This window comes from Arachis duranensis, chromosome 7 (genome assembly GCF_000817695.3).
Source record: "Arachis duranensis cultivar V14167 chromosome 7, aradu.V14167.gnm2.J7QH, whole genome shotgun sequence".
NCBI classification, from domain to species: Eukaryota; Viridiplantae; Streptophyta; class Magnoliopsida; order Fabales; family Fabaceae; genus Arachis; species Arachis duranensis.
The window spans coordinates 71,934,565-71,960,738 of NC_029778.3; the positions used below are offsets into that span (position 1 = coordinate 71,934,565).

General features: G+C 34.8%; 1 protein-coding gene and 1 long non-coding RNA gene across 2 annotated transcripts; one reads left to right on the top strand and one right to left on the bottom strand.

Annotated features, from left to right (window-relative positions):
• Positions 1-519: 519 nt before the first annotated feature.
• Positions 520-2,322, bottom strand: LOC107459423 (uncharacterized). The gene has a single exon (XM_016077654.1). The coding sequence runs from the start codon at positions 2,320-2,322 to the stop codon at positions 520-522; it is 1,803 nt and encodes a 600-aa protein (XP_015933140.1).
• Positions 2,323-13,999: 11,677 nt separating this feature from the next.
• On the top strand, positions 14,000-14,669 carry LOC110273825 (uncharacterized). Its single transcript, XR_002365245.2, has 2 exons — positions 14,000-14,167; positions 14,274-14,669. It is a non-coding gene; the product is annotated as an uncharacterized LOC110273825 (long non-coding RNA).
• The last annotated feature ends 11,505 nt before the right edge of the window (positions 14,670-26,174 follow it).

The following is a 26,174-nucleotide window of genomic DNA, read 5'->3' on the forward strand; positions in this document are numbered from 1 at the left end:
TTGATCAACCAATGCCTTCAAACTCTGCTGGTCAGTACGAATTATGAATTTTTTTTCCCAGTAAATAATGCCGAAACTTTGCTACAGCTTCCGTAATTGCATAGAACTCCCTAACATAAGCTGATTGTTTCTGCAGCGAAGGAGACAACTTCTTTGAGAAGAAGGCTATAGGATGCTTTTCTTGAATCAATACAGCACCAACCCCTGTCCCTGAGGCATCAGTCTCGACTTCAAAGGGTAGCTCAAAATTTGGAAGAGCTAAAACAGGTTTGGATGTAATGGCAGCCTTCAATTTGTTAAAAGCTATTGTGGCTCCATCATCCCAAGAAAAGGCATCTTTACGCAGTAATTCAGTAAGAGGACTAGCTATGGAGGCATAGTGACGAATGAATCGACGGTAGTACCCGGTTAAACCCAAAAATCCTCTCAATTGTTTCACATTGGTTGGTTGAGGCCACTCCATAATAGCTTGAACCTTGGCTTTCTCCATGTGAATGCCACTGTCTGAGATAGTATGCCCTAAATAATCAATCTCATTGGTTCCAAAGGAGCACTTTGAGAGCTTAGCAAAATGACCAGCCATTCGTAAAGGCCTTGGTGAGTGCGGAAGGCTGTTTTGTATCTATCCTCAGGGCTGATTAGAATTTGGTGGTAACCAGAACGAAGATCAAGCTTGGAGAAAATGGAGGCACCAAACAGCTCATCAAGTAATTCATCAACCGTAGGAATTGGAAAACTATCCTTAACGGTGATATTGTTTAACGCTCTATAGTCTGTACAGAAATGCCATGTATCATCTTTCTTTTTGACTAGTAATATTGGAGAGGAAAATGGACTCCGGCTTGGTTGAATAATCCCGTCGTCAAGCATTTGTTGGACCATCAATTCTATCTGGGCTTTTTGACTGTGAGGGTAGCGGTAGGGTCTTACCTTAACAGGTTTAGCACCCTTGATTAGAGGAATACAGTGATCATAACGGTGCTGTGGTGGTAGGCCTGAAGGTTGCGCAAACATCCCAGCATATAAGTGCAGCAATTTCGCCAATTCCGGGTGTATGTCATCAGGTAGAGGCAAGGAAGAATGAGCAGCTTCAACCTGAGGCTGCAGCTGCAATGTGAAAGCCTCAGCAATAGAATTGGTATGCACAAGTCTCCTGATGTGGTGGAATTCTGCCTGAGCTATAGCATTGGTCTTCTCCCCATGTATCGTAATCAAACTACCCTCATGCATGAATCGAATATAAGCTGCTTCATAGTCCACAATATGGGCTCTCAATCGTTTCAACCAAGCGGTTCCAATGACGAGATCACCACCAGCAACTTTTAAAACAAATACATTAGGGACCAGCACTTTATAACCCTGCAATGTCACTTCTAGCAAAGGGATGCGACCTTCAACCTGCATAATGTCAAAATTTCCCACTACAACTTGGACTCCCGGAGCTGGCTCAATGGAGAGATTCAAAAATTTTGCAATCCGCGGCTGGATGAAGTAATCAGAGCTCCCACCATCAATGAGTGCTTGGATTTCTAGCTCACCAATGTGAGCTTTGATTCGAATAGTGGAGTGACCCGACGTGCCATGCATGGCATTGTAAGAGAGATTATGGTCTATCACCTCTGCATCCAGCTGTTGTAATTGTTCTCCTTCAGACACAACTATGTCCTCACTATTCACCACTATATTTACCTCATCATTCTCAACTTGCATAAGCATGAATTGCCGATTTGAGCACTTATGAGCAGCTGTGAATTTGTCATCACACCAATAACAAAGACCTTTCTCTCGTTTACTCTGAATCTCTGCCGGAGACAAATGGCAAATGGGGTTCTTAGGTGGTGGGAGAGCTGGCTTCTGAGATGGTGTGGGAAGCAGGAGAGGCAAGCTGTTCCGTTGAAAGGCACGCGCAGGTGTCGAGGAGCCGTGCGATGGAGACTTAGAGGTTGCCGGACCTGAAGTGTGCCGCGGAGATGTCGAAAACTTGTCTTCATAGAGCCTAGCCAAGCTTACGGCACGCAGCAGTGAGGGTGGACATTGAGCTTTTACCTCACGTCTAATATCGGCTCGGAGACCGCTAATGAAATAGTCGCGTAACGCATCAGCAAGTTCGATATGAGTTCGATTAGCAAGAGCTACAAATTCAGCGTAAAAGTCACTTACGGAACCCTGTTGTTGCAGCTTGAACAGAAGCTCCCTGGGAGACTCAAATAAGGAAGGGCCAAACTCTAATTCAATAGCACGCTTGAGCTGCGTCCATGAACAAAACGGAGCGGAGCGTTGTGACATCTGAAACCATGGAATCGCGGAGCCAGTCATGTGCATCGCAGCAAGGCCGATTTGCTCTTCCGGAGGTACTCTAAAGAATTCAAAATACTGATCTGTGGAGAAAATCCAACTCAACGCATCATTACCATCAAATTTAGGAAGATCGAAGCTCACCCTTTGGGGTTGTGACCAAGGACGCGAGTAATTGTCAACTCCAGAGTTCGAACCCAGCGGAGACTCATGAGAGATGGAGTGTTGTCGGGACCGATCGGAGAGGAGCTAAGTGAGGGATGACTGAATCGTCTCGAATTTCAGATTCGTTGCCTCTTGCACTCGAGCACGTTCTGCTCTGTTTTCCTCAGCCACAGTTTCTATCATTTGAGACAAACACTTCAATTCCACTTCCATCGTCTTCATGCGAGTGTTTTCTGCCATGGCCAATGAAAGCACCAAATGGAAGGGTGCAGAAATTATAACAAAATGCAATAGACAGTAAACAGTGGTAAATGCCTCAAAATTGCAGTGAAATTGTATTAATAAGTGTAGGGATTAAGTGACAGAACATAAGCAAGAGAGGGAAGAGAGTAAGACAGTATTTATAAAGCTATAACAATGGAATTATTGAGGCCAATAAAAAGGGGGTAGCAGCTATGATGTCCTGCTTGAACCTGCGAGAGGAAGAGAGGAGAGACCATAAGAAGGAAAGAAGGTAGAAAAGAGAGATGAGAATTCAAGAAAGGAAAGAGACAAATACCACAATCTTCTACTGCACATGATTCTCCAATTTCCTACTAATAGTGCGTCTTCTGCTACTGCGTCTCACACCCAGTACATTCGGACCATGCTCCACGTGTCCACTTTTTCTAACTAACTCTGCCCCCTTATGGTCATTTTGCCTCACTATTTTGTTTCCCCTTTTTGCTCCTGCTCCTTTATTCGTTACATCCTATAAATTAATAAAAGTATTACTGTTTCTCTTCGATCCGTGTTTGGTGAATTCTAAGATGTATATTCGTTCGTCATCAATATGAATACGTTGAACTGGCATAAGGTTATCACATTCTACATAGGTTCAAAGTGAGTCTTTCATCGAACAATGATGAACCACCAGCTTGACTATACGTCTCTCAGACAGCTAATCCACGACTTCATTGGAGACTTCTCGAGACATCAGTTCAGCCAATTTACGAGGAGATTAGGGTCTCTGTGGTAAAGGCTAGAACCTAAGGCGCAGCATCCTCCGATCTGGAAGATTCGACCTTGTTTGTGGCGTTTTGAGTAGAATCATCAAAGAGAATGAACTGTAGGAGCTTCACCCTCAACCAGAATAGATCCGCACTAAACCTGGGGTTCAGATCTGGAGGAGTATTGGCGGTTGCTCAAACTAGCGTCGATCACATACAGACTGCCATTGAAAAAATCACTCACAAGCAAAGGAAACAATACTACCAGATTTAATTTAGGAAGACAAAGCAACTCCAGTCCTCAACTATTCTCTTTTCATAATTTACACAACTTTCGAGTTCTAATTACTCTTTTTCTTTATTCCATTTAATTCCTTATTCTTGTTTATCTTCCAAATATTTGATATAAAAAGTAAATTATACAAATTAAACCAACTCCTTCTGATTCGCCTAACTAAGACCTGTGGGATAACCATAGATTGCTTCAAGCCAACAATCCTCGTGGGATCAACCCTGACTCACTCAGGTATTACTTGGATGACCCGGTGCACTTGCTGGTATAGTAGTACGAAAGTGTGGGGATTCGTGCCACCAAGTTTTTAGCGCCGTTGTTGGGAATTGTTTGAATTTGGACAAACTGACAGATTGTCTTGCTCCCTAGATCATGTAATTTATTTCTTGATCATTTTTAATTGAGTTTTTCTGATTTTTATTGAGTCTTTTATTTTTATTTTTCTATTCTTTATTTTCGAAAAATTAAAACCTTTTTTCAAAAATATTTTTTATTTTCTTTGTTTAATTTTTGTTCTTGGTTTGAGTCTTACATGTTGTTGTTTTCTTCAAATTACAAGAATTTTAAAACTTTTTCAAAAACATTTTTCAAGCAGTTTATTTTCAAGCATCCTTAGCTTTCTGTTTGAGATTTTTACATGTGTTCTTGGTAATTTTCGAAAATCCTTGAGTCTTCTTTCTAAAAATTTTCAAAATTAGTGTCTTTTTGTTTGAGTTTTCTTTTAATCTTTAAGTTTGGTGTCTTCTTTTGTTTTTCTTTGTATTTTTCAAAAATTACTTTCTAGTTTTCTAAAAATTTTAAGTTTGGTGTTCTTTGTGTGTTCTTCTGTTCTTTAAATTTCTTGAGTCTTGTTCTCAGTGTTCTTGTTAATCTTCAAAGCGTTCTTGAGTCTTCCTTGTGTTTTGATCTTAAAATTTTTAAGTTTGGTGTTCCTTTGCGTTTCCCTCCAAATTTTCGACAAAAAATAGGGGCATTAGATCTAAAAATTTTAAGTCTTGTGTCTTTTACTTGTTTTTCTCTTTCATCATTAAATTCAAAAAATAAAAAAATAAATATCTTTTCTAACTTAATCTTAACCATAATTTTTGAAAATCTCATTAAAAATTCATATTTTAATTTCAAATTTTTATCTTATCATATCTTAGTTGTCAAGTTTTCAAAAATCAAATCTTTTCAAAAAATAAAAATTATATCTTTTTCAAAATTTTATCTTATCTTTTTTAATTTTCAAAATTTAGAATTGAAAAATTCAAATTTTAAAATCAAATCTTTTTCAAAATCAAATATCAAATCTTATCTTTTTCAAAATTCAAAATTTAAATTTCAAATTTCAAGTTTCAATTTTTAAAATTTCAAATTTCAAATTTCAAACTTCAATTTAATTTTCAAAATTCTATTTCAATTTCGAATTTCTAAATTCAACTCTTTTCTTATCTTATTTCTTATTTTATTTTAAATTCAAATCTTTTCTTAATTAGTTGCGTCTCTTCTCTCTCTCCTCTTTTTCAAAACTTCCTAACTAACTCTTCTCTTTCTTAATTTTCAAAAATTCTTTTCCTCTTCCTTATCTTCTATTTTCGAAATTTAATAATTATTTTTAATTCTTTTTAATTAATTAATTTTAATTTCGAAATAATTAAATAATAAAATAAAAACAAAAATATTTTAATTCTGATTTATCTCTTCTTCTTCTACATCTTGTATCTTCGTTCTCCTCTCTTCTCTTCTACCTTTCTTTATCATGAACCCAAATGGGAATGCAGAGTTCAAAAAAACTCTGGGGTCTTATACAAACCCTACTACTGACTTCTATGAAAGAAGTATTAGCATACCTCACATCAGAGCAAGTAGCTTTGAACTAAACCCTCAACTTATTACCATGGTGCAGCAAACCTGCCAGTTTTTTAGACTTCCACAGGAAGAACCAACAGAATTCTTAGTAGATTTCTTAAAAATTGCTGACACTGTACACCATGAGCGAGTAGACCAAGATGTCTACAGATTATTGCTCTTTTCTTTTGCTATGTATTTGTGATACCTGGGTAGTAGCAAGGGTTGTGGTTCATTCCGCTTGCATGCTCCAGGTTAATGTTTGAGCTTTGATAACATAGATGATTGATTTTAAACTGAATGAATGTATGTTTTGAGATCCTGGGCAGTAGCAAAGGTTGTGATTCATCCCACTTGTTCCAGGTAAGAGATTGTGACGCATGGGTAGTAGCAAGGGTTGTGATTCGTTCCACTTGCTCCAGGTTAGAGATTGTGATTCCTGGGTAGTAGCGGCAGTAGTGGTGATTCCACTCGCTCCAGGTTGAATTTTTAAACACCCACCTGGGTAGTAGCCATAGTAGTGGTTGTTCCACTAGCTCTGGGTTAAGCAGGTAGTAGTAAAGGCGTTGTACCTCAAACCCACTTGCTCTGCATGGGTGTTTTTATCCATGGTTAACTACCAGGACGTGTCGGGTTGGCTATATAACCGACAGATGATATCATCAGCCATACGGAAGGCATACATCATTTTCATATGTTAGAATTGTTTGAGTTTGCCTATTTGGTTTGGATTGCTATATCATATATGCTATGTTACCCGATTATGTGCTACTTGTTCTACTTGTACCTTATTGTGTATTACTTGTCTGTATTACTTGTGTTTGTACAATTGAGAGGTCCCTTATGCTGGTGTCGGTTGACGCTGAGGGTTATTCTTGATGAGATGAGTTAATGATTAAATTAAATAATGATGATGATTATTGAATGAGGTGATTGAGTTTCCTGGGTAGACGCAGTGAAATGATCTCACTTGCTCCAAGTGAGGATATAAGGTAATGATATAGATTTGCTGAGACAAAACAGTTGAGGATGGTTCTGTTTGTGATTCTGATTGTGAATTGTCGGAGAGTTAGAAAGTTGGAAAGCATGAGGAATATGAATCAGATTAGCATTTTCTTATGACAGTTGCCTATTTATGGATTAGCGAGAACATAAGATGAATATTTGATGAAAGGAAGTTTAGGATGCTTAGTGAGTTTTTATTACAATGCATTGTATTTATTTGGCACTTTTACCGTACTGGGAACCTATGGGTCGGGATTTCTCATTTTGTGTATATCTCTTATTTTTCAGATACAGGTCCAGGTGATCAAAAGTGAGCTATGGTTCATCTGAGAGACGACAAAGATCTTTATATTCTCTACTTTATATTTTACTTAGAATCTCTCCACCTTTATTTTGAAATGCCTATATTATGTATTAAACTCTTTTGAACTTGCCTATAGAGGTTTTTATATTTCTTTTGGGAGAGTTAGGAGATACTATTGTCAACTACTGTTATACTGTACCCTAGCCTACCTAAACTTCGCGGGTCGCGACTAGTGGCTATTTACTTATGTTATATATCTATATACTGTCCTTCTCTTATTCTCCTTACTACCTTTATCTGCATATCGCTTTCGATTTCACGCTTTACCTTTTTGTTTTTGATACTTGAGTGATACGACTTCGCAATTTTTATTTTCACTCTTTTTAGGCTTCTCGATTAATACTCCTTTCAATCTTACTTATAATTATGTATTAAAAATCCTCCTTGAGAGTTGTACCACCTTATTATCATTGACTTATGACTCGAGCATAAGGATTTGAATATTAGGGTGTTACATTATGGTATCAGAGTAGTTCGTTCCTGTAGAGCCTGAGGGATGGACTAACTATGCTTTTGTGCATTCTCTGTATGTGATCCGTAACTTCGATAAAAAATCTAATTTGGTAAAAGTGTTTGTATTCTCCTCCTCTACATGTTAGTGTTATTTTTGCTCGGTGGAAGCTAACGGTGACATAGCTCCCTTTCCCTTTAAGTTCGGCCAATTGGAATTCTTGGAGGCGTAGACAATTTCTGACATTTTCTTCTTCAGCAACATGGTTGAAAAGCTTCTCTAGAGTTTCAAGTATTTTGAATTCATATGGAGGTAGGGTTTGGTAACTTTATAATAGTTAAATGTGAATTTTATAAGTGAATATTGATTTGGTTGATTATTGTTTGAGCTTGAATGAGTTTATGTTGAATTATTGTTGTAGCTTGTGATTTGTTAGTTTGGCTATAAGGAATAGCTTATCTGTGGTTGTTTTAACAGTTTTGGGACTGCTGTGATATAGTATTTTGAGAAAATTGATGAGATTTGGTGGTTGAAAGATTAAATTAAAAGTTGAGAAAAATCGGTAACTAAAAGACTCGAAAACGGATTAAAATACAAGTAATAATTTGAAAGGGAAGGGCTAAGGGTTTCGGTTTTGGTATAAGAGCAAGACTAATATTTAAAATTTATTTTTGAAGAGTAAAATTGTATAAAAATTGAGGTACAATTTGTAATTATATAAGTTTTCGGATATTATGGGTAATAAATAAATAACGACGATAAAAATGGGTATTTTATAAAGTTCAGGATTATTTTTATAAATATGAAAATAAGTGAGGGTTCAAATATAATTTTATAAAATATTAAGGTTAAAAATAGAATATTAAAAAGTTCGTGATTTAAAAAGTAATTAATAAGAGTTTAAAATCTAAGGTTTTATAAACTAAGTTTTAAGAAAGAATATATATGTATGTATATATATATTATATTTACTATTTAAAATATCTTATTTATATTAATATTTTTATTATTTTATTAAGAATATTATATAGTAAAGATATTATTAATATTATTATATGTTAGAGAAGAGCAAACTGAATGATCTTCAAAGTTTTAGAGAACGCAGACTTAATTAAAGTACTTTACGATTCTTTTTCATAAGATACTTAGGAAAAGGCGAGGGAAGAATATGAAGTTGAGTCATGATAAAGAATTAAAAGATTGAAGAAAAGAAGAGAGAAAGAAAAGAAGTAAGAAAATAAAAAGAAAGTTGAGAAAGAAAATAATGTAATAACTAAAGGGATATCTGCCACAGGATTGCAGAGACCAAAGATAAAAGACTTTAATGAACGTCTTTCACAGTAGAGCAGATAAAAAAGAAGGTATTAATTAAAGGGATCTCTACCGTAGTAGAGTGGAGAGCAAAGATTGAAAAGAAATTAAATGCTGTTTGAGCCTTAGTGCCAAGTGTCTAGTGCAGACGGCGATACGTAACGCTCACTTGATAATATAAAGACGGATCAATGAGGACGGCGATACATAACGCTCACTGGAGACCGGAAGGGAAGTTTCCCCATGAGCACGGCGATGTGTAACGCTCATGGAGGGGACGTTGGCTGAGATAAGAACGGCGGTACGGAATGCTTATCTTAGGACCAGTGTCGGGAATCAGGCAACAAATCGACACATGAGCTCATGGTCTGTATAGGACTAGACATGCATTATACTTGTTTGTGCATACTTGTTGTGATTATGTTTTCATGATTGTGTGTGCTTGTGGTTGGATTCTATGTTCTGTAATTGCCTTCTGATTTGTGTTTGTCTTGCATTGTTTGTGCCTATGATTGATTCTATTTTGTGATTGAGTTTTGATGGTGATTCATGTTAAATTGGGTCCTAGACCGAGTTGATTTAATTTGGACCAGAGACCGAGTTGATTTGATTTGGGCTAAAGGTCGTGATTGGAAGGACCAACAGTAAGCTTTTGTTAAAATGGTTTCTTTGTAAGCGGTGAAATATATGAAATGTCATTTTGCGTGAAATTTTTATAAGGAAAATATGAGTTTCAAATTTGGATAATGAATCCTGAGCCTACTAAGAACTTCCCAGTTCTTACCCCCTATTTCCACCCCTTTCAGCTACAGGTGCGAAGGTTTAATGCAGAGTTTCAGGAGCATAGAAGATTATACTCACGAGTTAAGTTTTTAGATTTTGTTTTTCCCTCGTCGTTTATTGTTTTTAGTTTTTAGAGGGGATAGGACTTGTATTTGAGAATCTTGATATAAGTCTATGTATATAATGCTATGTAAATATATATATCTTTGTGATTAAGTGATTAAAAGTAAAACCTTTCCGTTTTATTAATTAAACTTTTGGTTCGTACCCGCGAAGGCTTAATATTAAATATAATATAATTAAAGGAATAGAGGTAAGTAACGCTCAGAATTTTAGTACGATCACGAGTTGCTAAAAGTTAGGATGTTACAGGTTCACTTTTGGTTTGACCAGTTCGTATCAATTCTATACCTTAAACGTTCATAGCCTTGGACCGGACCGGTGTAGGGTCCAGTTCAGCAGTTTTTCGGTCAAATTTAAACAACTATGGTTAAAATTATTTAAAGACATGTTTGGTGTGTGAAAAATAAAAATGACATTTGGAGGAGGATTCTAATTATAGATGAAACTCTGCCAGAGTTTCTAAAAAATTAATAAGTTGTGTTGTTAGTTGAATTCTAGATTGTTTGTGGCAAAATAATTCCAATTCATTGTTTGTGGATGTACGATAGGAATAATGGTTAACGGGTGTTAAAACCTGAGTTCTTTGAGGGGGTTAATTAGTTTGTTGTGTATGTCTTCAACATGAAACTGTTTAGGTCTCAAGAAATATCTAGCTGTTTGTGCTATAAATGTTGGCTGACTAAGTGGTTAGGACCTTCAGATATAACCTTTCACTTTTATTGTAATTGGTTCAAGGATTGAATACAAAAATGTTGATGAGCCGGGAATCAATTGGTCTACATCAAATTTCAATAGGTTTGAGGGTCGATCAAGGAGGGTTAAGGTGGTTAGAGAAGTGAACTTAGAAGAGGTGAATTGGGAAGGTAACCAAGAGAGATACAATGAGATTATATTTGATACAATCAGTGTTAATGTTAATGGAAAACCTGCACGCAAGGAGATTTTATAATTTGTTAGAATCTGTAGCATAACCGTTGTTTGATAGGTGCATTCACTCGAAATTGTCTGTCTGTGTTAGAATTATGAGTATTAAGTTTGAGTTAAATCATATCCAAAAATCTTTTGATAAGTGGCCCACCATTTGTAATGAATTAGTTCTAAATTCGGTAAAAATTAATTGTTACTCGAATGATTGTATGCTGTATTACAAGGGAATGTAAATCTCATCGCTTGTAGATTTTGCAATGCGCCGAGGTATCTAGTAGAGAGAGAAGGTAAACGAAGATTAAAGAGAATTTCAAATAGCACCTGTACTAATTAGGATTTTGTTTTACTTTGCTTGACAGTATTGATAGTTTATCTCTTTTATTTTTTCTTTGGCACACTTGTTATTTCATATATAATTGATTTGTTTTATAAATAATACTTGATCTTCCTTAATTAAAGATTTGAGTAGTAATTGTTAACGTATTGATAATCATATATCAGGTACTAAAAAGTTTTAACGGCTTCAAAAAAAATTAAATTTAAGTTTACCATTGGGAGAATCCACCGATATGCCTTAATTTAATTAATATCAAATAATATATATTACCATCGCATTTATTGGTGGATAAATCTATTAGTGATAAAGCGAGAAAATAGAATTTATGGAGCCAAAGTTACCGTAAAAAGATTTCCAACAATACAATGATAACCACTTCTATAATTTTGTCAATCAATTATTCAAATCTGCCACTAATTTTGCTAGAAAGTTTTGTCAAATTTAAAAATCTACTAATAACACGAGGGTTTTACTACCTAATTTCTTTTGCTGCTAAATCCAACAATAATAAATTTTTCAGTAAATTTTTTTGGTAGTTCTATCGGTAAATCCGATAATATTCGACAAATTTTTTGTAGTAAATTATTAATAATCCAAATAAAGTAATACCTGAAACTTATTTCATTATCTATTTTTAAAGTAATTATGAACATTTTATTTTTCTAATTATTTTCTAGTTTTAATTATCATTCATTTTGAATCAATTATACTATTATAAAAATAAATTAAATTATATTAAATACGGCAATACTTGTACTAATCAACATAACTTTTGAATTTGGGATTAACTTATGTTTAATTTAGTATTTTTTTGTAAAAAATAATTATTAGACCTAAAAATAAATATATTAGACAAAAAATATTTTTAAAATACCAAAATATAAAGGAACAATATTCAAAAACCTAAAATAACAAATATTGAAATATAAAATAATAGGAACAATCACAATAAAAAGTTCAAATACATCATCTTCAAACTCTTCCCAAATGCTATTTTTTTTTACTTAATTCTCCAATCCATGTTCTTATCTTTTTCCAAGGTGTTAACTATTGTAATAAGCATATATATTTATCTATTCTTTAGTTAAGAAAGGTTGCACCCTTTTAAATGTCCTTTATTAAAATGTTTGGTCCAACATAAATTTAAGGTAATATTTGACTATGAAAACTAATATACTAAGCTAAATGAAGTAACCATCGAATAATTATAATTTTTTTTTAAAATTCTACAATTGCCCATAATGATGACAAATTTATTGGTCTAAAGTAATTTATAATATTTTTCTATTTAAGATAGATAATAAAAATTTTATTAAGAGAAGTAGGATATAGTTTATACTTACCCTTAACGCATAACCACTATTTACTCATGATCTCTATAAAAAGGGAGGTAAGCGAAAAAGATGAAGAAAGAGATGCCCAACAGTCTTCATCGATATTATTTTATCACTTATTTTACCAAATCATAAATGAAATTAAGCATATAAGAAATATAATTTAAATAATAAGAAGACTCAATATGTTAAGAGTTATAATAAATTAACTTATATCTAATAAAAATGATAAAATTTGTAATAAAAATTTTATGAAAACTTAAACAAATTGGAATAATGCATCATAGAAGGAAAAAAATTATTCCTGAATAAAAGAGCAATTAAGAAAAAAAAGGGACTCTCTTTTAGCATATATGACTTTTTACACTAAATAATAAGTTATGAAATACATAAATAGATAAAATAAAAAAGGAATAAAATTATATTTTTTTAATAAATTGAAGAAATATTCACGAACATATAATTGATGGTGGACATTTCACTATTAGATAATAAGTTTCAAGAAAATATTAATAGAAATATTAGAGTTGATATTAAAATAAAAAAGAAATATAAACAATAAATAAAAATCTGAAATTTAAAATAAAAATATTTAAGATTAGTGAGAAAATAAAGAAATTTTTTTATAAACAACTACTCAAACATTAATGTGACAATAATTAAATCAAATAACATGTATTTCAAATTAATTAAATTAAAAAATTAATGTAATTAATTAATTATAATTATTTAGCTCAATAAATAAGTTAAATAAATAAAAAATATATTATAAATAGGGCATGTAAAAATTATAACATTTTTAAATATCATTAATAAAAATAAATAAGCACTATAAGAAAATGTAGCATTTATAACAAATTTTTTGTATCAAATTTTTAAAATTGTTATAAATTGTTATTTTTTTGTAAACAAGAATTAGTTATTGTTACAAAATAAGAATCTTTTGTAATAACAATTTATTGCAAAAGTTTTTATTTTTGTAACGAAAAGTCATTTTATTGCAAAAGTTTAAAATATTTTATAACAAAAATTAAAGGTGTTTTAATTTGTGGCAAACGTTTAAAACGTCTTGTAACAAAAAGTTATTTTGTTATAAAAGTTCAATATGTTTTATAACGTAAAGTTTTTTCGTCACAAATTCAATGTTTTGTAATGAAAATGTGTCTTGTCGTAAAACAGTACAAAAAATTTTACACAGTTGCATAATTACATCAGTTTTTTTAGATGATCATTTATGCGGCCAATATAAAAAGTAATTAGTTAATGTGGTCAAACAAAATATTAATAATTTGATATTTATTTTAACAAATTAAATAAATGATTAATTATAACATTTTTAAAAATCATTAACCAAATTTCGTAAGACAAAAATTTAATGCAAATTAAAACAAAATTAATTTATTTATTCCAATCAAATTAAATAATTAATATAATTGATTAATTATAGTTAATATAGTCAAACAGAATATTAAATAATTTAATATTTATCTTAATAAAATAAAATAAATAAATAATACAAATATATCTAAATAAATTAAATAAAATTAATCAACAAATATTTTCAAAAATATGCCATATTAGTTATACTATTAATTGATAAAATTTGATTTTAATAATATATAATAGATAGATGACCTTAAGAAGAATAAATTTTGGTATAAATTAATACTCAACAGAACCATTAAATATGAAAATAGTAAATTAGAATTAGTTTGCAAAATCAAAATTGCGACATAAGGGGTAAATAAATAGGTCAAATTGAAAAATCATCATTATAACTCCCTAAAAAAGTTTATAACGTTTTGTTTATCATTAAGTACCTATAAATACTAAAGGACCAATCTTTTATAAAGCATAACCATTAAAAACACAACAAAAATAAATTTTTCAAACCAAATTAAACATCATGAAAATCTTATTTTATTTCTCCATCCTCTTACTTGTTCTTTCCGTTGGTTTTGGTATGCATCAAATCCATACAATTCAATAGATATTGTTTTCAATAATTGTCTTATGATGATTCTAGTTTCTTGACTAATAGTGTATTTTATATCTGAATATTTGTAGGAAATAACCAATTGCAAGTAATAGCACAATCAAACAAATATTGTGTTACAGAAATAGGCAACATTTATTGTCTTCCACCTGCAGAACCAGATGATTGTTCTAAAGAGTGCACAAGTTTTGTTGGTAGATCACCAGCCATAGGAACATGTAATAAATTTACAAACGAATGCACTTGTGTCTATCACCCACCATGTAAGCACCTATAGGAGTATGTGATTGAGCAGTCACATATATCGTTCACCTTTTTCTTCGTGGGGGTATATGTATTCACCTTTTACTAAGTAAAACAATGGTGAACCAAATACAACATCAAACAAATAAACAAAGTGCGTGATTGTACTATTATTTTCAATTTATCAAATAATAATAAAGTAGTGGTTCTATATTGTTTATCAATTACTCCGGGTCCTTTCTTTCAAATAAAAATCTATGTTTTATGTTTGTTGAACTTTCTCGTTAGTAGAGTCTTTTTTTATAGTAAAAATAAAAAATATATGGTCCTAACTATATATATGTTGCTGTTAATAGATATAAAATGATGCAAATTGCGCTAGTTAATTATTTATATCTAAGGTCATATTTAGATTTCGTTTGACATGTAACACATTATTGTTAAGTAAATTTATTAATAGGAACATGTAACGTTGTTTATTATGATTTGGGATAAAAATTAAAACTGTCTTAATATTTTTCTAAAAGAAATTTTACTATTAAATTTAGCATTAAAATTATTTTTTTAATTTTTGGATAAAATTATCTTCCTGATTGTTACTAATAGTCATAGAATTTAAAATAAGAGAAAAACTCACATGCAAATATATTCATGTGAAGTTGATTGTTGAGAGTCGTTAGACAATTTAACATATTTACATAAATTATCATCTAACGCCCGGTTCTCAGCTATCAACGTCACAAGTCTCTTCACGTGAAGTTGTTATTTGGGAACCGTTAGATTATTTGACAACTTTGTTTAAATCACCATCTAACGATTCTTAACTATCCACTTCACATAAAAACATCTATATCTGAGTATTCACTAACAAACAAATAAATCAATAAATGGCATCATCATTATCTTCTTCCCCTTTTGTCCTTAGTGACCAACACATCAACCAACAGGAGCAACAGTAACACTTTCTCATCGCATTTCACAACACAATAAGGGTGTACTAAAGCAAACCCTCCAAAAAAAAACAAATAAAAATGCTACCATTTGTAAGTTCTGAAGTAGATGGAAGTTTGCATAAATAAAAATCCAACATAGTAACCATCGATGTTGGCCAATGGCCAGCTCTTCTAAACGACAAAGTAGACCTTAATTCTAGCGTCCTAAAACTTTTTCAAGAATCACTACAAGAATTTCGATAGACAGTAGTGGATATTTTTCGGCGGCTAAAAAAACCGAACATAAAGAAAGATAGTGACGGTTAATGCGGCAAATTGTGACTGTTCTGCTATGTAAGACTTCGGATTTTGAAAATTGAATAATAAATTATTTATGATTTATTATATTTATTTAGAATTGTATTTTTAGTTTATATGCTTAATTTTGAATATTTAGTTTTTGAGCTTTATTTTATAATTTTAAAGAAAATTAATTTGATTATCTCTAATTATTGAATTAGAGTATTTCTTTGAAAATAAATTATAATTTGGTAATTTATTATTTTTATAAATGTTAGTGTTGGAATAAAATTGGTTTTTAATTACTCTATTATCCCTAATTTTATTAAAATTACAAAAATTATCCTTACAATTTTTTAATTCACAAACCCTAGCACTAATATTTCTTTCCCACCTGCCAACCTCCCATCTTCAACACATACACACTAATGGGGAAGAAAAGAGAGAGCAAAGGAAGAGGGAGATCCGAGAGAGGGAGGAGAGGAACCGCCACTGAATACCCACCGCCGTTCAGCCTCGTCCTGCCCGTGTCTAGTCCGCTGTAGGGGGAAGCTTGCGGAGCTGTAACACCCTATCACCTAAAGCTTTACCTCATACTGTAAAGCAAAGGATAACAAAGTGTCACGATAGTTTTAAAGCTTGTACTTTGATTTTTTGGGTTTTTCTTATGATTTTAGGTAATTTTTGGGTGAAATTGGCAAAATTTGGCACAGCCTTATTCAAAGACAAAGAAAGGATAGCAGATGTTGTTAAATATTGACCTATGTGCATTCCAACGAGCATATCTTGAGCTAAAATGGTCCAATTGACATTGTCTTAACAGAGTTGGAAAGCTAACTTACAAGGCTTTCCAGAAATATATAATAGTTTATACTTTGTTTTTAGAATCACTGCCCAAAATAAGCGTTGAATGTCCACATTTGGAGTTCAACGCCCAAAAAGCACCAACCTCCTAAGTTGAACGTCCAAAACTGGTGTTCAACGCCAGCCAGGGAGCACAAGGCCTTTAGTCCAAACACTCACCAAGTTGGCCCCAAAGTGGATTTTCACACTCCTTAGTTTATTTTATCTTCTTTGTGTAATTCTTAATTATTAGTAATATCTTTTTAGGTCAAGTAATCATTAGATTAGTATATATAGGAGAAGATCACCAATGTTTAGGAACCTTTTTTTTTGGATCTCGTCCCACATTATCACATTACTTTTCTTTTCTTATGCGCCCGCACACCCCTTGCAATGCCCTCTGGTCGCGGCGCCAGCACAGTCTGTGCATGGGCGCTGCCCCTTTTTCTGTGACCTGTGCATCCACACAGCTCTGTGCGTACGCACACACTTCCCTTTTTGCACTATTTGTGTGGCCACACAGACGTGTGCGTCCGCACACCAATTCACAGCCCCTCTTGTGGGAGCGTGGGAACGGCCTGTGCGCGTGAACAACTCCCCCATCTTTGCTCCTGTGCGTGCGCACAGACCTGTGTGCGCACACACACATGATTCTTCCCTCAAGCAATTTCTCTTTGAAAAAAAAGACAAGCTTTCTGTGCAGGCGCACGCCCCTGTGCGTTCGCACGCTTTAGTTCAACCCCTCTGGTGGGAGCGATCGCACGCTCTGTGCGCTCGCATCCCCCTCCTTTTTGTGTCTTGTGCATACACACCAACTTATGCGTACACACACACCCCTCTTTCTAGCCACCTCTGTGTGCGCGCTCCCAGCTGTGCGTCCACACACTCAAATACACACTCTTTGTTTGCAGCGATCGCACACTGTGTGCATTCGCACCCCTCTAATTTTGCCTTATGTGCGTGCGCACAGGCCTTTGTGCATACGCACACGACTCATTTTGGGCGTTAATAGGGCAACATGCCCTGTTGAGCAGCAGTTTTCTTCATTTCTTCTTTTCTTTTCTGCTGCTGCTCTCCACCTCTGCCCAGCTTCTCAGGCGACCCTGCTGCCGGCTACCGCTGCCGTCAGCCACCGCCGTCCCTCTCTCTCTCTCTCTCTATCTCTCTCATACTCTCTCTCTCCTTAGTTCTCTTTTCTTTCTTTCTCTCTTTCCTTTCTCTTTTCTTTCTTCACCACCGGTGAGTTTTTCTACTCCGGTGCTTTTCTGGCGAAACCAACCGTCGCAAGCTCGCAGTGACTATAAGGAGTGCCACTGTTTTCTTCCCCATTCTTGTTCTTTTCAACCTTTAATTTTCAGGTTCTTATTTTCTTTTTTATGTTGATTTTTGAAATTGTCTTTGTTTTCTTTTCATGTTACTTAGATTAATTCTATTGCTTTCTTTGTCTCTCTTTGTATTGCAAGTGTTGATACTTGATTGTTAGGTTGATTATGATTGAATTGAGCATTGATTGTGATAGGCTTGCACATTGCATACGACATGTTTGATAAAATGCCTCTATGAACATTTTGTTTGATTCATATGACATGGCCATCATATACATTCAATTTATCTCTTGTTAGTCATATTGTATGAATTGTGCACCTTCAATTATGACATTTGATGTTAATCAAGTTGGATTCACCAATGCATTTCCTTGTTTGTATGCTTGAAGTTCCAAACACCCATATCTTTCATGACTTGTGTACTTTGTTGATGGGTGATTTTGGTTATAAATGCATTGTGTTGTTAGAACTCAAATTTCATTGTTCATCTTGAAATTTCGATAAAGTAATCACTTTACAAATGTTCAACTTTTGATGATGTATTGATCAAAAATCTTTTGGCTTTAAATCAAGAACATTGTACATGTGATTACCACTTTTTGAGGATGAACAATTGACAAGTCACCTTGAGTGAATGGTTATTGTTGTTGTACAACCTTTTTGCTAATGAACTTTTACACCGACAACTTCAATGACCATTCTACTCAAAGAATTTCAATGAATCATTTGGTGCTTGCTTGAAGTTGCTTTTGTGTCCATGCTTTATAGTTGCAACTTAAGCACTTAATTGAGAAGCATTGAGCTTTGATCAGTTAAAAGTGTGATTGTCGTTGTAATCGGCCGGTGTGTGTGTGTTCCAACCGTGCGCACCATTGGAATATACACACCGTCTTTCTTGTAAATCACACTATTTTAAAAAAAGCTTCCAATTAAGAATTCAATTTTCCTGACTTTATTTGTACTTCCTCATTGATCTTATATTATCGTTGCCCTATGATCTTGAAAATCTTTTGTTTTCATTTTAGGATGCAAAAGAAAGGAAAGGCACTGGTCACTTCACCGGTTGTGCAACCTACAACTCGTCCTTCCAGACCTTACTTCATGGATTGCCCAAGTGATAACCCAAATGTCTTGGTTAACCAAAGAGCTGACTTTTGATACGAAAAATTTGGGAAGAGAAAAATCCATTGGGAGCGGACGCTAAAGGTTCCAAACAAATACAAGGCGCTCATCCATGAGCGGATTGCCTCGCTTCATTGGGAGTTTCTTAAGCAAGACCCAATTGAAGTTAATGAATCCATGGTACGGAAATTCTACGCCAACTACCAAACTTGGGAAGCGAAGTCGGTATTCCTCCGGGGAAAGAGGTTGGATACTTCCAACCGAGCTCTAGAAGCTATTCTGAATATCCCCCACATTTCGCCTGAGAGAAATGATTATCTGAGAATCAAAGCGAATGTGTTCAAGAGAAGGATGTGTTTAGCTCCTATTCTTGAGAGAATTGGCCGTCCCGGTGCTTCATGGGAGTTTAGCAAAGGGAGGAAATATGTTCCCACTAGTATTGCTTACTCCAATTTGAATGTTGAGGCTCGTATTTGGCATCAAATTGTGGCGGATTGATAAACTACTATTTCATGGTTTGCTACTTTGGGCTATTATGGAAGGAAAGAGCATAGCCATTGTGCCTTTGACACGCACATCAATTTGGAAACTAATTGAGAAGAAGAAGATTAACATTCCTTTTTCATCGATGGTGATGCGTTTAGCAATAGCAGCGGGAGTAGAGAGGCATTCGACGAACATCATGTTCGAGGTTCCAAGAGGCAACAAGTTCATTCTGAGGGGAGATCTGGAAGGATCAACAGAAACAACACCCTCCAAGAGGAAGGCACCCACATCACCACCATCAAGTCTACCAACTTCATCAACTCCTTTACCGTTTTTCTGGCCTCTTCCGGAATTATTCCAAGACATCTTGCACGATATCCACCACCTGGTGCAGCTGGAACAAAAGCATTTTGAGTTGATAGTGGCAAAGCTAGAAGGAAGAGACTCCGGACCAACTCCTGAGGCTTCATCCAAGCTAGTTGGGGAGGAGTATGATGAAGGCGACCAACCCAATTCCGAGACCACCAGCTGAAGGTGGACCCCCCAAGATTCTCATTCTCTCGAATCATGAGCATGCACGGAGGACTGTCCAAGAACTAAGTGTGGGGAAGGATCGACGACTTCGAGGGGGGTAAAATTTTCTTCTCAAGACACTTTGCAATAATCTTGTAGTTCTTTTTCTTCATTTTGAGTAGCTTTATTTCTATTTCATCTTGTTTGGTTTGTTTGTATATATTTCTTTATTGTTTATAGTATATGGTAGTTAATGTTTGCATGTTTCATGATAGAGTGAATAAGTTTTGTGAAACACTAGTGATGAGCGGATATTTTATACGCTTTTTGGGGGTAATTTCATATAGATTTTAGCATGTTTTTATTAGTTTTTAATATAATTTTATTAGTTTTTAAGAAAAAATCATATTTCTGGACTTTACTATGAGTTTGTGTGTTTTTCTATGATTTCAGGTATTTTCTGGCTGAAATTGAGGGAGCTGAGCAAAAATCTGATTTAGGCTGAAAAAGGACTGCTGATGCTGTTGGATTCTGACCTCCCTGCACTCGGAATGGATGTTTTGGAGCTACAGAAGTCCAATTGGCGCGCTCTCAATTGGATTGGAAAGTAGACATCCAAGGCTTTCCAGCAATATATAATAGTCCATACTTTGCGCGAAGATAGACGACGTAAACTGGCGTTCAACGCCAGTTCCATGCTACAGTCTGGCGTCCAGCGCCAGAAACAGGTTACAAGTTGGAGTTCAACGCCAAAAAATACGTTACAACCTGGCGTTCAACTCCAGAAACAGCCCAGGCATGTGAGAAACTTAAGTCTCGGCCCTAGCACACACCAAGTGGGCCCCAGAAGTGGATTTCTGCACCAATTATCTTAGTTTACTAATTTTCTGTAAACCTAGGTTACTAGTTTAGTATTTAAATAACTTTTAGAGACTTATTTTGAACCTTATGACATTTTTAGATCTGAATTTTATACTCTTTGACGGCATGAGTCTCTAAACTCCATTGTTGGGGGTGAGGAGCTCTGCAGCGTCTCAATGAATTAATGCAATTGTTTCTATTTCATTCAAACGTGTGTGTGTTCCTATCTAAGATGTTCATTCGCGCTTAATTGTGAAGGAGGTGATGATCCGTGACACTCATCACCTTCCTCAATCTATGAATGTGTGCGTGACAACCACCTCCGTTCTACATCAGATTGAATGAGTATCTCTTAGATTCATTAATCAGAATCTTCGTGGTATAAGCCGGATTGATGGCGGTATTCATGAGAATCCAGAAAGTCTAAACCTTGTCTGTGGTATTCTGAGTAGGAATCTGGGATTGGATGACTGTGACGAGCTTCAAACTCCTGAAGGCTGGGCGTTAGTGACAGACGCAAAAGAATCATTAGATTCTATTCCAACCTGATTGAGAACCGACAGATGATTAGCCGTGCTGTGACAGAGCATTTGGACCGTTTTCACTGAGAGGATGGGAAGTAGCCATTGACAACGGTGACACCCTACATAGAGCTTGCCATGGAAGGAACCTTGCATGTGGGAAGAGGATTACAAGAGAAAAGTTGAAATAAAGCAGACGAAGCATCTCCAAAACTCCAACATATTCTCCATTATTAAAGTAACAATTATTTATTTCACGATCTTTTATTTTTCTAATAATTCAAACTGATATTTTTAATTGATATCCTGACTAAGAATAATAAAATAAACATAGCTTGCTTCAAACCAATAATCTCCGTGGGATCGACCCTTACTCACGTAAGGTATTACTTGGACGACCCAGTGCACTTGCTGGTTAGTGGTACGAGATCATAAGAAATCTTGATTTTGATATTGAGATTCAAATTTCGTGCACCAAGTTTTTGGCGTCGTTGCCGGGGATTATTCGAGTTTGAACAACTAAAGGTTTATTTTATTGCTTAGATTAGGAATAATTTATTTTTGTTGCTATAGAGTTGTTAAATTCTGAGTCCTTTATTCCCTTTTGAAAAATTTTTCAAAAATATTATTTTTCTTTATCAAATCTTTAATTTTCGTGAGTTTAGTGTTTTGTTCTAAGTTTGGTGTCAATTACATATTTTGTATTTTCTCTTTAAATTTTTTGAATTTGTGCTCTTTGATCTTCAAGTTGTTCTTGTTAATTTTTCTTGTTGATCTTTAATTTTTCTTATTCTGCGTCTTTTCTTGTTTCACTTGTGTTTTTCCAAAGCATTAATCTTCCAAAAGGAATATACCTATTCAAAACAAGTGTTACATTTACTGCCCAATTGGCTAGAGCATTGGTCTATGTTCTTGGTAACTGGGTATCTTCTTTTTAAAATCTTTTTCAAAAATAAATTTTTCTTGATTTAATCTTGTGCCAAACTTTAAGTTTGGTGTTTTCTTGTTAATTTTAATATAATTTTCGAAAATTACTTGGATTTTCTAAAATTGTTTTTATAATTTTCAAAAATTTTATTGAAGTTTTCTAAAAATTTTAAGTTTGGTGTTCTTTCTTTTGTTCTTGCGTTCTTGTGAATCTTTAAGGTGTTCTTGAGTCTTTCTTGTATTTTGATCTTAAAGTTTTTAAGTTGGTGTTCCTTGGTGTTTTCCCTCCAAAATTTTCGAAAATAAGGAGCATTAGATCTAAAAATTTTAAGTCTTGTGTCTTTTATGGGTTTTTCTCTTTCATCAAAAAATTCAAAATTCAAAAAAAAATATCTTTTCTAACTAATTTTAAACTATATTTTCAAAATTTTTTATATAAAAATTCAGATTTCAATTTCAAAATTTTTCAAATTTTATCCTTTTAAGATTTAAAAAAAAATTATTTTATCTTTTTCAAAATATCCTAACCACTTTCTCTCTCCTCACTTTTTCGAAAATCTTCATAAAATATTTTCAAATCCTTATTAATTTTTATTTTTTTTCTTATTTTTATTTCGGTATTTTATTTTATTTTTTTTCGAATAAAGGAGTAGTATCTGTATACCCTCCATCGGAGTCAGTAGTTTTGAGTTGAATCCTCAGCTCATCATCATGGTGCAGCAAAGTTGCCAGTATTCTGGTCTTCCACAGGAAGAACCTACAGAGTTTCTGGCACAATTTTTACAAATTACTAACACAGTACATGATAAGGAAGTAGATCAGGATGTCTACAGATTATTATTGTTTCCATTTGCTGTAAAGGACCAAGCTAAGAGGTGGTTAAATAACCAACCTAAGAACAACATAAAGACATGGAAACAGCTGTCAGAAAAATTCCTGAATCACTATTTTCCTCAAAAACGGATGACACAGCTAAGGCTAAGCATCCAAGGCTTCAAACAAGGAGATAATGAATACCTTTATGATGCCTGGGAGAGATACAGAGAGATGCTAAGAAAATGCCCCTCTGAAATATTTTCAGAGTGGGTGCAATTAGACATCTTCTATTATGGGTTTACAGAGAGAGCTCAGATTTCTCTAGACCACTCAGCTGGTGGATCTATACACATGAAGCTCAAGAGCTCATTGATACAGTTGCCAGGAATCAGCATCTGTACCTAAGCAGTGAACTTCCCAAGAAGGAAGAGGCTAAAACAGTAACTGTTGAACTCAGTCCTACAGATCAATCTGCTGAATTCAATCAGCAATTAGATTTTCTAACAAAACAGTTAGGAGAATTCAAGGAGATACTACTAGAGACAAGAATGGCTAATATGAATATGGAAATACAGTTGAAGCAAACAGAACAGCAGTTATCAAAACAAATAACAGAAGAATGCCAAGCAGTTCAATTAAGAAGTAAAAAACATTAAATACCTCACTTCAAGGTAGCAGAAAGCCAAGAAATGAGCAGACCACCCAAAATCTATCTGAGGACAATCAGAGCCCAGAGAGGAATGACTCTAGCGCCCAAACGCCAGAAAATGGGTGGAAAGCTAGCGCTGAACACCCAGACCATGCTCAGTCCTGGCGTTCAATGCCAGAGACAAGCAATGATTTGGCATTGAACGCCCAAAGAAAGCATAGTTCTGGCGTTCAGACGCCAGAAATAGGTAAGGAGTTAGTGTCTAACGCCACTCTAGCTTCCACCCCTGGCATTCAAATGCCAGTGGGGAATCAGACACATACAAGTGCTCATAATAACCCTTCTAAAAAGGCTTCCCAACCCACATCTGTAGGCAATAAACCTACAGCAGCTAAGGTTGAGGAATACAAAGCCAAAATGCCTTATCCTCAGAAACTCCGCCAAGCGGAACATGATAAGCAATTTACCCGCTTTGCAGACTATCTCAGGACTCTTGAAATAAAGATTCCATTTGCAGAGGCACTTGAGCAAATACCCTCTTATGCTAAGTTCATGAAAGAGATCTTAAGTCATAAGAAGGATTGGAGGAAAACTGAAAAAGTTTACTTCACTGAAGAATGCAGTGCAGTCATTCTGAAAAGCTTACCTAAGAAGCTTAAAGATCCTAGAAGCTTTATGATACCATGCACATTAGAGGGTACTTGCACCAAGCAAGCTCTATGTGATCTTGGGGCAAGTATCAACCTAATACCTGCATCTAGTATCACAAAGCTTGGTTTGACTGAAGAAGTCAAACCAACCCGGATATGTCTCAAACTTGTTGATGGTTCCATTAAATACCCATTAGGCGTAATTGAAGACATGATTGTCAAGGTTGGGCCATTTGCCTTTCCTACTGACTTTGTGGTGCTGGAAATAGAGGAGCACAAGAGTGCAACTCTCATTCTAGGAAGACCTTTCCTAGCAACTGGCCGAACCCTTATTGATGTCCAAAAAGGGGAAGTAACCCTGAGAGTCAATGAGGAGGAGTTCAAGTTGAATGTTTTCAAAGCCATGCAACATCCAGACACCCAAAATGACTGCATGAGCGTTGATATTATTGACTCTCTGGTAAAAGAGGTCAATATGACTGAGAGTCTCGAATCAGAGCTAGAGAATATCCTTAAAGATGTTCAGCCTGATCTGGAGGAACCAGAGAGAATAATAGAACCTCTGAAAATCCCTCAAAACGTTTGTATGAAAAGACTTTTGTTGGTTTAGAAGCTATATTTGCAACGGGAATTTATTCTGAATTCTAGACCACGCAAAAGTTCTCTCATCAAGGTGATACCTTTCTTTTAATCATAAGCTCTACCTTAGAGCCATATGAAGAGGAAGTACTAATTCAAGTGCTAAGGACACACATGACAGCTCTTGGGTGATCCATCAGTGATCTTAAGGGCATTAGCCCAGCCAGATGCATGCACAAAATCCTATTGAAGGGTGACGCCAAGCCAGTGGTTCAACCACAAAGGCGGCTGAATCCAGCCATGAAGGAAGTGGTGCAGAAAGAGGTCACTAAATTACTAGAAGTTGGGATTATTTATCCTATTTCTGATAGCCCCTGGGTAAGCCCTGTCCAAGTCGTCCCTAAGAAGGGTGGCATGACAGTGGTTCATAATGAAAAAAATGAACTGGTTCCTACAAGAACAGTTACAGGGTGGCGTATGTGTATTGATTATAGAAGGCTCAATACAGCTACCAGAAAGGATCATTTTCCTTTACCATTCATAGACCAGATGCTAGAAAGACTAGCAGGTCATGAATACTACTGCATCCTGGATGGATATTCAGGTTATAATCAAATTGCAGTAGATCCAAAAGATCAAGAGAAAACGGCATTCACATGTCCATCTGGAGTATTTGCATACAGAAGGATGCCATTTGGCCTGTGCAATGCACCGGCAACCTTTCAAAGGTGCATGTTCTCAATTTTCTCTGATATGGTGGAAAATTTATGGAAGTCTTCATGGATGACTTTTCAATATTTGGAGACTCTGAAAGCTAAATTGGTCACAACACCAGTCATCTCTGCACCAGACTGGACATTACCATTTGAATTAATGTGTGATGCCAGTGACCATGCCATTGGTGCAGTGTTGGGACAAAGGCATGACAAGCTTCTGCACGTCATTTACTATGCCAGTCCTGTTTTAAATGACGCACAAAAGAATTACACAACCACGGAAAAAGAGTTGCTTGCAGTGGTTTACGCCATTGACAAGTTTATATCCTATTTAGTAGGATCAAAAGTGATTGTGTACACTGATCATGCTGCTCTTAAATATCTACTCACAAAGCAGGATTCAAAACCCAGACTTATCAGATGGGTGTTACTTCTGCAAGAGTTTGATATAGAAATAAGAGACAGAAAAGGGACAGAAAATCAAGTAGC